This window comes from Ranitomeya imitator, chromosome 1 (genome assembly GCF_032444005.1).
Source record: "Ranitomeya imitator isolate aRanImi1 chromosome 1, aRanImi1.pri, whole genome shotgun sequence".
NCBI classification, from domain to species: Eukaryota; Metazoa; Chordata; class Amphibia; order Anura; family Dendrobatidae; genus Ranitomeya; species Ranitomeya imitator.
The window spans coordinates 428335811-428350798 of record NC_091282.1 but is presented as its reverse complement, the minus strand read 5'-3'; the positions used below and the strand labels follow the sequence as shown (position 1 = coordinate 428350798).

The window sequence follows — 14988 nt, the reverse complement described above, 5'->3', positions numbered from 1 at the left end:
TTCCTACTTATTCGGCGAGCTATAGCGCTTATCAAAGAAGCTGCAGAACCCGGATACCTGGAGCGCTCCTGCTGATCAGCTGTCCGGTGCCGCAGCTGCATGTGTCGCAGCTCTGTGACAGTCACAACACATGCATGCAGAACCCAACAAACAGGCTCTCCATGCATGTGTTGTGACAGTGAAACAGCCGTGACACATGCAGCTGTGGCATCGGACACCTGATTATCGGGAGCGATCCTGGAAGCCAGGTTCAATCTGCAGCTTATTCGGTAAGCGCTATAGCTTGCCAAATAAGGAGGGAGCCGAAAATATTCGCTCATCTCTAGTGGTTACCTAGGAAGGATGAGAAGAGAAGAAATTGTAAGAGTAAGTAAAATTTATAGACATCGCCATAGGAAGATATCCCTCTTCAAGGGGGTACCTGGGAGTCAATTGGGGGTACCTGAAGAGTGTGCAATCCCTTATCTACATTTTTCAGGGAGCTCCTTACACAGCAGTTTGATCAGAGGTCCATCTGTTGGAATTTCAGCAGACAATAAGCTGAAGGAGTAAAGTGAACAAAGCAGTGTTAGAGCTCTTTGAAATCAATTGTGACCACAAATAATGATTAAACTGAGCCCTCTGGGAGTGATAACCATTCTTTGCACTATTTCTCCTATCTCTTTTATAGTTGGTTGTCCTCAAATGGAGGTTTTCCAGATGAGACAACCACTTTAATATGCATTCCAGTATACATGCTTTTGACAAACAATTTCCATTAATTCCTAGAATGGCCAAGAATATAAATGAAAGCACTGCGGATGGGGATGATGACAACTTTATATTCAGCTGGAAAATTTTTACTAGTTGGGATTACCTCATTGGCAACCCTGAAACAGCAGACAACAAGTTTGCATCAATTACAACAAGCTTCAAGGTATCTATTGTTTATGACCTCGTTCTGATGGATAGTAACTTATATATATACAGTATATATCTATAATATAACGCTGGGAGTGTCACTCTGTCCGAAGCCTTTATAAACTGCGCAAGTGCAAGCGCTGACGCAGTCTGGGCCTCACAGAGTGACGCTCCCGGTAGATCGCGGTATGCGTTAACACTGAACGCACACCGCGATCTCCAACAGAGAAGCAGGGACCGCCAGGAGGGTGAGTATCGGCTATATTCACCTGTCCTCCGTTCCACCGCTGTGCGCCGCCATCTTCCCAGTCCTCGGTCTGTGACCTTCAGTTCAGAGGGTGCGATGACGCGCTTAATGCGCGCCGGCGCCGCCCTCTGACTGACCAGTCACAGCCAGAGGATCGGGAAGATCGGCGGCGCACAGCGGTGGAACGGAGGACAGGTGAATATAGTAAGTGCTGGGGGGCCTGAGCTGGCGGCGATACCGGCACCTGACCCCCACAGCGCATCGGTGTCCCCGCCTGCTCAGGCCCCCCAGCACTCGGCGCCGAGCGGGTCACAGGCAGCGGGGCCGAGAGGGTCAGAGGCAGTATGGGGATGCAGGAAGGAGCAGCACATGACAGGATGGGGACGCAGGATGGAGCAGCACATGACAGGACGGGGACGCAGGATGGGAGCAGCACATGACAGGATGGGGATGTAGGATGGGAGCAGCACATGACAGGATGGGGACGCAGGATGGGAGCAGCACATGACAGGATGGGGACGCAGGATGGAGCAGCACATGACAGGATGGGGACGCAGGATGGGAGCAGCGCATGACAGGATGGGGACGCAGGATGGAGCAGCACATGACAGGATGGGGACGCAAGATGGGAGCAGCACATGACAGGATGGGGACGCAGGGTGGGAGCAGCACATGACAGGATGAGGACGCAGGATGGGAGCAGCACATGACAGGATGGGGACGCAGGATGGGTGCAGCGCATGACAGGATGGGGACGCAGGATGGGAGCAGCGCATGACAGGATGGGGACGCAGGATGGGAGCAGCACATGACAGGATGGGGACGCAGGATGGGAGCAGCACATGATAGGATGGGGACGCAGGATGGGAGCAGCGCATGACAGGATGGGGATGCAGGATGGGAGCAGCGCATGACAGGATGGGGACGCAGGATGGGAGCAGTGCATGACAGGATGGGGACGCAGGATGGGAGCAGCGCATGACAGGATGGGGACGCAGGATGGGAGCAGCGCATGACAGGATGGGGACGCAGGATGGGAGCAGCACATGACAGGATGGGGACGCAGGATGGGTGCAGCACATGACAGGATGGAGACGCAGGATGGAGCAGCACATGACAGGATGGGGGCGCAGGATGGAGCAGCACATGACAGGATGGGGACGCAGGATGGGAGCAGCGCATGACAGGATGGGGACGCAGGATGGGAGCAGCGCATGACAGGATGGTGACGCAGGATGGGAGCAGCGCATGACAGGATGGGGACGCAGGATGGGAACAGCGCATGACAGGATGGGGACGCAGGATGGGAGCAGCACATGACAGGATGGGGACGCAGGATGGGAGCAGCACATGACAGGATGGGGACACAGGATGGGAGCAGCACATGACAGGATGGGGACGCAGGATGGAGCAGCCCATACCAGGATGGAGACCATATACCAATATAAATGCCCGCCACCCGGGCGTAGAACGGGTTCAATAGCTAGTGTATATATATATGTATATATATATATATATATATATATACATAATAACATATCTCAGTCACATGTGACCTCAGCCTTAATACATATATGTGTGCATATATCTATACTAGCTGTTTCCAGCCAGCTAACGCTCGGCACGCTCATTGCTATCTAATTAACGCTGCTGGTGATTAAACTAAAATAAATAATGACAACATTCAATAGCGATTACGCAGGTGGTAAATTAACTTAAAATGAAGTTAATAACAATAATAATCATTAAAAATCTGAATAATACTAATAATACATTTTATTCACAGTGTAAAATCAAAAACAAACTGGATTCAGTAAGATGTGCGTTTTTTATTCATTCCAGCATCTAAACAAATTTCATAACCAAACATAAATTAAGTTAAAATTTTTCTGTAAACACAATTACAGTGGGGCAAAAAAGTATTTAGTCAGTCAGCAATAGTGCAAGTTCCACCACTTAAAAAGATGAGAGGCGTCTGTAATTTACATCATAGGTAGACCTCAACTATGGGAGACAAACTGAGAAAAAAAAATCCAGAAAATCACATTGTCTGTTTTTTTAACATTTTATTTGCATATTATGGTGGAAAATAAGTATTTGGTCAGAAACAAAATTTCATCTCAATACTTTGTAATATATCCTTTGTTGGCAATGACAGAGGTCAAACGTTTTCTGTAAGTCTTCATAAGGTTGCCACACACTGTTGTTGGTATGTTGGCCCATTCCTCCATGCAGATCTCCTCTAGAGCAGTGATGTTTTTGGCTTTTCGCTTGGCAACACGGACTTTCAACTCCCTCCAAAGGTTTTCTATAGGGTTGAGATCTGGAGACTGGCTAGGCCACTCCAGGACCTTGAAATGCTTCTTACGAAGCCACTCCTTCGTTGCCCTGGCGGTGTGCTTTGGATCATTGTCATGTTGAAAGACCCAGCCACGTTTCATCTTCAATGCCCTTGCTGATGGAAGGAGGTTTGCACTCAAAATCTCACGATACATGGCCCCATTCATTCTTTCATGTACCCAGATCAGTCGTCCTGGCCCCTTTGCAGAGAAACAGCCCCAAAGCATGATGTTTCCACCACCATGCTTTACAGTAGGTATGGTGTTTGATGGATGCAACTCAGTATTCTTTTTCCTCCAAACACGACAAGTTGTGTTTCTACCAAACAGTTCCAGTTTGGTTTCATCAGACCATAGGACATTCTCTCAAAACTCCTCTGGATCATCCAAATGCTCTCTAGCAAACTTCAGACGGGCCCGGACATGTACTGGCTTAAGCAGTGGGACACGTCTGGCACTGCAGGATCTAAGTCCATGGTGGCGTAGTGTGTTACTTATGGTAGGCCTTGTTACATTGGTCCCAGCTCTCTGCAGTTCATTCACTAGTTCCCCCCGCGTGGTTCTGGGATTTTTGCTCACTGTTCTTGTGATCATTCTGACCCCACGGGGTGGGATTTTGCGTGGAGCCCCAGATCGAGGGAGATTATCAGTGGTCTTGTATGTCTTCCATTTTCTAATTATTGCTCCCACTGTTGATTTCTTCACTCCAAGCTGGTTGGCTATTGCAGATTCAGTCTTCCCAGCCTGGTGCAGGGCTACAATTTTGTTTCTGGTGTCCTTTGACAGCTCTTTGGTCTTCACCATAGTGGAGTTTGGAGTCAGACTGTTTGAGGGTGTGCACAGGTGTCTTTTTATACTGATAACAAGTTTAAACAGGTGCCATTACTACAGGTAATGAGTGGAGGAAAGAGGAGACCCTTAAAGAAGAAGTTACAGGTCTGTGAGAGCCAGAAATCTTGATTGTTTGTTTCTGACCAAATACTTATTTTCCACCATAATATGCAAAAAAAATGATAAAAAAACAGACAATGTGATTTTCTGGATTTTTTTTTCTCAGTTTGTCTCCCATAGTTGAGGTCTACCTATGATGTAAATTACAGACGCCTCTCATCTTTTTAAGTGGTGGAACTTGCACTATTGCTGACTGACTAAATACTTTTTTGCCCCACTGTAAATGTATAGTCATTTTCGTAATTTTCAAAGATCTTTCCTTGACTTCTATCAGGTACAATTTAATGTGTGGGGACGGGATTGTGTGTGGTAACGTGGTAGGGGGCGGGATTATGTGTGGTAATGTGGTAGGGGGCGGGATTATGTGTGGTAATGTGGTGGGGGGGTTATGTGTGATAATGTGGTGGGGGGTGGGATTATGTGTGGTAATGTGGTAGGGGGGCGGGATTATGTGTGTTGATGTGGTAAAGGGGCGGGATTATGTGTGGCAATGTGGTGGGGGGGCGGGATTATGTGTGATAATGTGGTGGGGGCGGGATTATGTGTGGTAATGTGGTGGGGGGGATTATGTGTGATAATGTGGTGGGGGGCGGGATTATGTGTGGTAATGCGGTGGGGGCGGAATTATGTGTGGTAATGTGGTGGGGGGTGGGATTATGCATGGTAATGTGGTGGGGGGTGGGATTATGTGTGGTAATGTGGTGGGGGGATTATGTGTAATAATGTGGTGGGGGATTATGTGTGGCGATGTGGTGGGGGGTAGGATTATGTGTGGTGATATGGTGGGGGGCGGGATTTTGTGTGGTAATGTGGTGGGGGGGTGGTATTATGTGTAGTAATGTGGTGGGGGGTGGGATTATGGGTGGTAATGTGGTAGGGGGGCAGGATTATGTGTGGTGATGTGGTGGGGGGCAGGATTATGTGTGGTAATGGGATGGGGGGATTATGTGTGGTAATGTGGTGGGGGGGCGGGATTATGTGTGGTGATGTGGTAGTGGGCAGGATTATGCGTGGTAATGGGGCCGGGGGCAGGATTATGTGTGGTAATGAGGCCGGGGGGGCGGGATTATGTGTGGTAATGGGGCGGGGGGTGGGATTATGTGTGGTGATGTGGTGGGGGGCAGGATTATGTGTGGTAATGGGATGGGGGGATTATGTGTGGTAATGTGGTGGGGGGGCGGGATTATGTGTGGTGATGTGGTAGTGGGCAGGATTATGCGTGGTAATGGGGCCGGGGGCAGGATTATGTGTGGTAATGAGGCCGGGGGGGCGGGATTATGTGTGGTAATGGTGCGGGGGGTGGGATTATGTGTGGTAATGGGGCGGGGGGGTGGGATTATGTGTGGTAATGGGGTGGGGGGGTGGAATTATGGGTGGTAATGGGGTAGAGGGTGGGATTATGGGTGGTAATGGGGTAAATGGGGGGATTATGGGTGATAATGGGGTAAGAAGGGGGATTATGGGTGGTGATGGGGTGATGGGGTGGGATTATGTGAGGTAATGTGGTGGGGGGGTGGGATTGTATGGTAATGTGATGGGGGTGCGGGATTATCTGTGGTGATGTTGTGGGGGGCGGTATTATGTGTGGTGATGTGGTGGGGGGGCGGGATTATGCGTGGTGATGTGGTGGGGGCGGAATTATGTGTAGTAATGTGGTGGGGGGTGGGATTATGGGTGGTAATGTGGTAGGGGGGCGGGATTATGTGTGGTGATGTGGTGGGGGGCGGGATTATGTGTGGTAATGGGATGGGGGGATTATCTGTGGTAATGTGGTGGGGGGGCGGGATTATGTGTGGTGATGTGGTAGTGGGCAGGATTATGCATGGTAATGGGGCCGGGGGCAGGATTATGTGTGGTAATGAGGCCGGGGAGGCGGGATTATGTGTGGTAATGGGGCGGGGGGTGGGATTATGTGTGGTAATGGGGCGGGGGGGTGGGATTATGTGTGGTAATGGGGTAGAGGGTGGGATTATGGGTGATAATGGGGTAAATGGGGGGATTATGGGTGATAATGGGGTAAGAAGGGGGATTATGGGTGGTGATGGGGTGGTGGGGTGGGATTATGTGAGGTAATGTGGTGGGGGGGCGGGATTGTATGGTAATGTGATGGGGGTGCGGGATTATCTGTGGTGATGTTGTGGGGGCGGGATTATGTGTGGTGATGTGGTGGGGGGCGGGATTATGCGTGGTGATGTGGTGGGGCGGAATTATGTGTGGTAAGGGGGTGGGGGGTGGGATTATGTGTGGTAATATGGTGGAGAGCGGGATTATGCATGGTAATATGGTGGGGGGCGGGATTATCTGTGGTAATGTGGTGGGGGGCAGGATTATGTGTGGTAATGTGGTGGGGGTGCGGTATTATCTGTTGTGATGTGGTTGGGAGCGGGATTATGCGTGGTGATGTGGTGGGGGGGCGGGATTATGCATGGTGATGTGGGGGCAGGATTATGTGTGGTTATATTGTGGGGAGTGGGATTATGTGTGGTAATATGGTGGGGGACGGGATTATCTGTGGTAATGTGATGGGGGTGGTGATGAGGTGGGGGGATGGGATTATGGGTTTTGATGGGGTAGGGGGACGGGATTATGGGTGGTGATGGGGTGGGAGGGCAGGATTATGGGTGGTGATGGGGTGGGGGGCGGGATTATGGGTGGTGATGAGGTGGGAGGGCGGGAATATGGGTGGTGATGGGGTGTGAGGGTGGGATTATGGGTGGCGAGGGGGTGGGAAGGAGGTATTATGGGTGGTGATGGGGTGGGGGTGGGATTATTGGTGGTGATGGGGCCGGGGGGCAGGATTATGGGTGGTGATGGGGTGGGGGGCAGGATTATGGGTGGTGATGTGGCGGGGGGAGGGATTATGGGTGGCAATGGGGTGGGGGTTGGGATAATGGGTGGTGATGGGGTGGGGGGCAGGATTATGGGTGGTTATGGGGTGGGAGGCGGGATTATGGGTAGTGATAGGGTGGGGGGGCAGGATTATGGGTGGTGATGGGGTGGGGGGCGGGATTATAGGTGGTGATGGGGTGAGATTATGTGTGGTAATGCGGTGGGGGGCAGGATTATGTGTGGTGATGGGGTGGGGGGTGGGTTTATGTGTGGTGATGTGGTGGGAGGCGGGATTATGTGTGGTGATGTGTTGGGGGGTGGAATTATGTGTGGTGATGTGGGGGGCGGGATTGTGTGTGGTAATGGGGTGGGGGGTGGGATTGTGTGTAATAATGGAGTGGGGGCTTGGATTGTGTGTGGTAATGGGGTGGGGGCAAGGTTGTGCGTGGTGATGTGGTGGGGGGCGGGATTATGTGTAGTAATGTGGTGGGGGCGGGATTATGCATGGTAATAGGGCTGGTGTGCAGGATTATGTGTGGTAATGGGGCTGGGGCGGGATTATGTGTGGTAATGGGGTGGCGGGCGGGATTATGTGTGGTAATGGGGTGGCGGGCGGGATTATGTGTAGTGATGTGGTGGAGGTCGGGATTATCTGTGGTGATGTGGTGGGGGCGGGATTATGTGTGGTAATGGGGTGGGGGGCGAGATTATGTGTGGTGTTGTGGTGGAGGGCGGGATTATGTGTGGTGATGTGGGGGGCGGCATTGTGTGTGGTAATGGGGTGGGGGGCGGGATTGTATGTAGTAATGGGGTGGGGGGTGGGATTGTGTGTGGTGATGGGGTGGGGGGCGGGATTATGTGTGGTGATGTGGTGGGGGGGCGGTATTATGTGGAGTAATGGGGTGGGGGGCTGGATTGTGTGTGGTAATGGGGTGGGGGGCAGGATTGTGTGTGGTAATGGGGTGGGGGGTGGGATTATGTGTGGTGATGTGGTGGGGGTGGGATTATGTGTGGTGATGTGGGGGTGGGATTGTGTGTGGTAATGGGGTGGGAGGCAGGATAGTGTGTGGTAATGGGGTGGTGGGCGGGATTGTGTGTGGTGATGTGGCGGGGGTGGGTGTTATGACCTGGTGGTCAGGACAATAATGGACCTGGTGGTTAAGAGCACACGGAATGACCTGATAGTTACTGATAATAAAGGACGAGCTCTGGGACGTGGGAACTCTGCTGACCGCAATCCCTAAACCTATCAACCACACTAGAAATAGCCGTGGATTGCGCCTAACGCTCCCTATGCAACTCGGCACAGCCTAAGAAACTAGCTAGCCCTGAAGATAGGAAAATAAAGCCTACCTTGCCTCAGAGAAATTCCCCAAAGGAAAAGGCAGCCCCCCACAAATAATGACTGTGAGTAAAGATGAAAATACAAACACAGAGATGAAATAGGTTAAGCAAAGTGAGGCCCGACTTACTGAACAGACCGAGGATAGGAAAGGTTACTTTGCGGTCAGCACAAAACCTACAAAAAGACCACGCAGAGGGCGCAAAAAGACCCTCTGCACCGACTCACGGTGCGGAGGCGATCCCTCTGCGTCCCAGAGCTTCCAGCAAGCAAGGCAACAAATTAAATAGCAAGCTGGACAGAAAAATAGCAAACCAAAGAAATACAAGCTGGAACTTAGCTTCTGATGGGAAGACAGGTCACAAGAACGATCCAGGAGTGAACTAGACCAATACTGGAACATTGACAGGTGGCGTGGAGCAAAGATCTAAGTGGAGTTAAATAGAGCAGCAGCTAACGAATTAACCTCGTCACCTGTGAAAGGAAACTCAGAAACACCCACCAGAGGAAGTCCATGGACAGAACCAGCCAAAGTACCATTCATGACCACAGGAGGGAGCCCGACAACAGAATTCACAACAGTACCCCCCCTTGAGGAGGGGTCACCGAACCCTCACCAGAGCCCCCAGGCCGACCAGGATGAGCCAAATGAAAGGCACAAACCAGATCGGCAGCATGAACATCAGAGGCAAAAACCCAGGAATTATCTTCCTGACCATAACCCTTCCACTTGACCAGGTACTGGAGTTTCCGTCTCGAAACACGAGAATCCAAAATCTTCTCCACCACATACTCCAACTCCCCCTCAACTAACACCGGGGCAGGAGGATCAACGGATGGAACCACAGGCGACACATATCTCCGCAATAACGACCTATGGAACACATTATGGATGGCAAAAGAAGCAGGAAGGGCCAAACGAAATGACACAGGATTGATAACCTCAGAAATCTTATACGGACCAATGAAACGAGGCTTAAACTTAGGAGAGGAAACCTTCATAGGAACAAAACGAGACGACAACCATACCAAATCCCCAACACGAAGTCGGGGACCCACACAGCGCCGGCGGTTAGCAAAATGTTGAGCCTTCTCCTGGGACAATGTCAAATTGTCCACCACATGAGTTCAAATCTGCTGCAACCTATCCACCACAGTATCTACACCAGGACAGTCTGAAGACTCAACCTGCCCTGAAGAGAAACGAGGATGGAAACCAGAATTGCAGAAAAACGGCGAAACCAAATTAGCCGAGCTGGCAAAAAGGACACCCAATCATCCTGATCAGCAGAAACAAAGCATCTCAGATATGTTTCCAAAGTTTGATTAGTTTGTTTGGTTTGGCCATTTGTCTGAGGATGGAAAGCCGAGGAAAAAGACAAATCAATGCCCATCCTAGCACAAAAGGATCGCCAAAACCTTGAAACAAACCGGGAACCTCTGTCAGAAACGATGTTCTCCGGGATACCATGTAAACGAACCACATGCTGGAAAAATAATGGCACCAAATCAGAGGAGGAAGGCAATTTAGACAAAGGTACCAAATGGACCATCTTAGAAAAGCGATCACAAACCACCCAAATGACCGACATCTTTTGAGAGACGGGGAGATCCGAAATAAAATCCATAGAAATATGCGTCCAGGGCCTCTTCGGGACCGGCAAGGGCAAAAGCAACCCACTTGCACGAGAACAGCAGGGCTTAGCCCGAGCACAAGTTCACAGGACTGCACAAAAGAACGCACATCCCGCGACAAAGACGGCCACCAGAAGGATCTAGCCACCAAATCTCTGGTACCAAAGATTCCAGGATGCCCAGCCAATACTGAACAATGAATCTCAGAGATAACTCTACTAGTCCATCTATCAGGGACAAACAGTTTCTCCGCTGGGCAACGGTCAGGTCTATCAGCCTGAAATTTTTGCAGCACCCGCCGTAAATCAGGGGAGATGGCAGACAAAATTACCCCCTCTTTGAGAATACCCGCCGGCTCAGGAACACCCGGAGAGTCAGGCACAAAACTCCATGACAGGGCATCAGCCTTCACATTCTTAGAGCCCGGAAGGTACGAAACCACAAAATCAAAACGGGAGAAAAATAACGACCATCGAGCCTGTCTCGGATTCAACCGTTTGGCAGACTCAAGATAAGTCAAATTCTTGTGATTTGTCAAGACCACCACGTGATGCTTGGCTCCTTCCAGCCAATGACGCCACTCCTCGAATGCCCACTTCATGGCCAACAATTCACGATTACCAACATCATAGTTACGCTCAGCAGGCGAAAACTTTCTAGAAAAGAAAGCACATGACTTCATCACCGAGCCATCAGAACTTCTTTGCGACAAAACAGCCCCTGCTCCAATCTCAGAAGCATCAACCTCAACCTGAAACGGAAGCGAAACATCTGGCTGGCACAACACAGGGGCAGAAGAAAAACGACGCTTCAACTCCTGAAAAGCCTCTACAGCTGCAGAAGGCCAATTGACCACATCAGCACCCTTCTTGGTCAAATCAGTCAACGGTTTAGCAACAACAGAAAAATTAGCGATGAAGCGCCGATAAAAATTAGCAAAGCCCAGGAACTTTTGCAGGCTCTTCACAGATGTCGGCTGAGTCCAATCGTAAATGGCCTGGACTTTAACAGGGTCCATCTCGATAGTAGAAGGGGAAAAAATGAACCCCAAAAATGAAACCTTCTGAACTCCAAAGAGACACTTTGACCCCTTCACAAACAAGGAATTCGCACGAAGGACCTGGAACACCATTCTGACCTGCTTCACATGAGACTCCCAATCATCCAAAAAGACCAAAATATCATCCAAATACACAATCAGGAATTTATCCAGGTACTCTCGGAAGATGTCATGCATAAAGGACTGAAATACTGATGGAGCATTGGAAAGCCCGAATGGCATAACCAGGTACTCAAAATGGCCCTCGGGCGTATTAAATGCTGTTTTCCATTCATCGCCTTGTTTAATAGGCACAAGATTATACGCCCCTCAAAGATCTATCTTGGTGAACCAACTAGCCCCTTTAATACGAGCAAACAAATCAGACAGCAACGGCAAAGGATACTGAAATTTGACTGTAATTTTATTAAGAAGGCGGTAATCAATGCAAGGTCTCAAAGAACCATCCTTCTTGGCCACAAAAAAGAACCCTGCTCCTAACGGTGATGACAACGGGCGAATATGGCCTTTCTCCAAGGATTCCTTTATATAACTCCGCATAGCGGCGTGTTCTGGCACAGATAAATTGAACAATCGGCCCTTAGGAAACTTACTACCAGGAATCAAATTAATTGCACAATCGCAATCCCTATGAGGAGGTAGGGCACTGGCTTTGGGCTCATCAAATACATCCCGATAATCCGACAAAATCTCTGGAACTTCAGAAGGAGTGGAAGACGAAATAGACAAAAATGGAACATCACCATGTACCCCCTGGCAACCCCAGCTGGACACAGACATAGATTTCCAGTCCAATACTGGATTATGAACCTGTAGCCATGGCAACCCCAAAACGACCACATCATGCAGATTATGCAACACCAGAAAGCGGATATCCTCCTGATGTGCAGGAGCCATGCACATGGTCAATTGGGTCCAATACTGAGGCTTATTCTTGGCCAAAGGTGTAGCATCAATTCCTCTCAATGGAATAGGATACTGCAAGGGCTCCAAGAAAAAACCACAGCGCCTAGCATACTCCAAGTCCATCAAATTCAGGGCAGCGCCTGAATCCACAAATACCATAACGGAATAGGATGACAAAGAGCAAATCAGAGTAACAGACAATAGAAATTTAGACTGTACCGTACCAATGATGGCAGACCTAGCGAACCGCTTAGTGCACTTATGACAATCGGAGATAGCATGAGTGGATTCACTTATGACAATCGGAGATAGCATGAGTGGATTCACCACAGTAAAAACACAGCCCATTCCGACGTCTGTGTTCTTGCCGTTCAGCTCTGGTCAAAGTCCTATCACATTGCATAGGCTCAGGCCCATGCTCAGATAGTACCGCCAAATGGTGCACAGCTTTACGCTCACGCAAGCGTCGATCAATCTGAATGGCCAAGGACATAGACTCATTCAGACCAGCAGGCATGGGAAACCCCACCATGACATCCTTAAGGGCTTCAGAGAGACCCTTTCTGAAGATTGCTGCCAGGGCACATTCATTCCACTGAGTGAGCATAGACCACTTTCTAAACTTCTGACAATATATCTCCGCTTCATCCTGACCCTGACACAGAGCCAGCAAGATTTTCTCTGCCTGATCCACTGAATTAGGTTCGTCATAAAGCAATCCAAGCGCCAGGAAAAACGCATCAACATCACGCAATGCCGGATCTCCTGGCGCAAGGGAAAATGCCCAGTCTTGAGGGTCCCCACGTAACAAAGAAATAATGATCTTTACTTGTTGAACAGGGTCACCTGAGGAGCGAGGTTTCAAGGCAAGAAACAATTTACAATTAATTTTGAAATTCAAGAACTTAGATCTATCACCAAAAAACAAATCAGGAATAGGAATCTTAGGCTCTGACATCGGATTCTGAACCACAAAATCTTGAATGTTTTGTATCCTTGTAGTGAGATTATCCATCCAAGAGGACAGACCTTGAATGTCCATGTTTACACCAGTGTCCTGAACCACCCAGAGGTAAAGGGGAAAATTGAGACAAAACACACTGCAAAGAAAAAAAAATGGTCTCAGAACTTCTCTTATCCCTCTATTGAGATGCATTAGTACTTTGGGCCACCTGTACTGTTATGACCTGGTGGTCAGGACAATAATGGACCTGGTGGTTAAGAGCACACGGAATGACCTGATAGTTACTGATAATAAAGGACGAGCTCTGGGACGTGGGAACTCTGCTGACCGCAATCCCTAAACCTATCAACCACACTAGAAATAGCCGTGGATTGCGCCTAACGCTCCCTATGCAACTCGGCACAGCCTAAGAAACTAGCTAGCCCTGAAGATAGGAAAATAAAGCCTACCTTGCCTCAGAGAAATTCCCCAAAGGAAAAGGCAGCCCCCCACAAATAATGACTGTGAGTAAAGATGAAAATACAAACACAGAGATGAAATAGGTTAAGCAAAGTGAGGCCCGACTTACTGAACAGACCGAGGATAGGAAAGGTTACTTTGCGGTCAGCACAAAACCTACAAAAAGACCACGCAGAGGGCGCAAAAAGACCCTCCGCACCGACTCACGGTGCGGAGGCGCTCCCTCTGCGTCCCAGAGCTTCCAGCAAACAAGACAACAAATTAAATAGCAAGCTGGACAGAAAAATAGCAAACCAAAGAAATACAAGCTGGAAAATAGCTTCTGATGGGAAGACAGGTCACAAGAACGATCCAGGAGTGAACTAGACCAATACTGGAACATTGACAGGTGGTGTGGAGCAAAGATCTAAGTGGAGTTAAATAGAGCAGCAGCTAACGAATTAACTCGTCACCTGTGAAAGGAAACTCAGAAACACCCACCAAAGGAAGTCCATGGACAGAACCAGCCGAAGTACCATTCATGACCACAGGAGGGAGCCCAACAACAGAATTCACAACAGGTGGGATTATGTATGGTGGGGCGGGATTATGTGTGGTGATGTGGTGGGGGCGGAATTATGTGTGGTAATGAGGTGGGGGCAGGATTATGTGTGGTGATGTGGTGGGGGGGCGGGATTATGTGTGGTGATGTGGTGGGTGCGGGATTATGTTTGGTAAAGGGGTGGGGGGCTGGATTATGTGTGGTAATAGGGTGAAGGGCGGGATTGTGTGTGGTAATGGGGTGGGGGGCGGGATTATGTGTGATGTAGTGGGGGGTGGGATTATGTGTGGTATTGGGGTGGGGGCTGGATTATGTGTGGTAATGGGGTGGGAGGCAGGATTGTGTGTGGTGATGTGGTGGGGGGTGGGAATATGTGTGGTGGTGTGGGGGTGGGATTATGTGTGGTAATGGGGTGGGGGGCGGGATTGTGTGTGGTAATGGGGAGGGGGCGGGATTATGTGTGGAAATGGGGTGGGGGTGTCATTGTGTGTGGTAATGGGGTGGGGGGGCGGGATTATGTGTGGTGATGTGGTGGGGGCGGGATTATGTGTGGTGATGTAGTGGTGGGTGGGATTATGTGTGGTAATGGGGTGGGGGGTGGAATTGTGTGTGGTAATGGGGTGGGGGGCAGGATTATGTGTGGTGATGTGGTGGGGGGCGGGATTATGTTTGGTGATGTGGTGGGGGGCAGGATTCTGTGTGGTGATGTGGTGGGGGGCAGGATTATGTGTGGTAGTGGGGTGGGGGGCTGGATTATGTGTGGTAATGGGGTGGGGGGCTGGATTATGTGTGGTAATGGGGTGGGGGGCGAGATT

The 14988-nt window shown here is 49.9% G+C and overlaps 1 protein-coding gene across 1 annotated transcript in view; it reads left to right on the top strand.

The window, feature by feature from the left end:
• The first annotated feature begins 769 nt into the window (after positions 1-769).
• Positions 770-14988, top strand: part of LOC138670522 (transmembrane channel-like protein 2-A) — a 111143-nt gene continuing 96924 nt past the window's right edge. Inside the window, exon 1 of the mRNA XM_069757972.1 lies at positions 770-916. Coding sequence (XP_069614073.1) covers positions 770-916 — 147 coding nt within the window. The remainder of the gene's footprint in view (positions 917-14988) is intronic.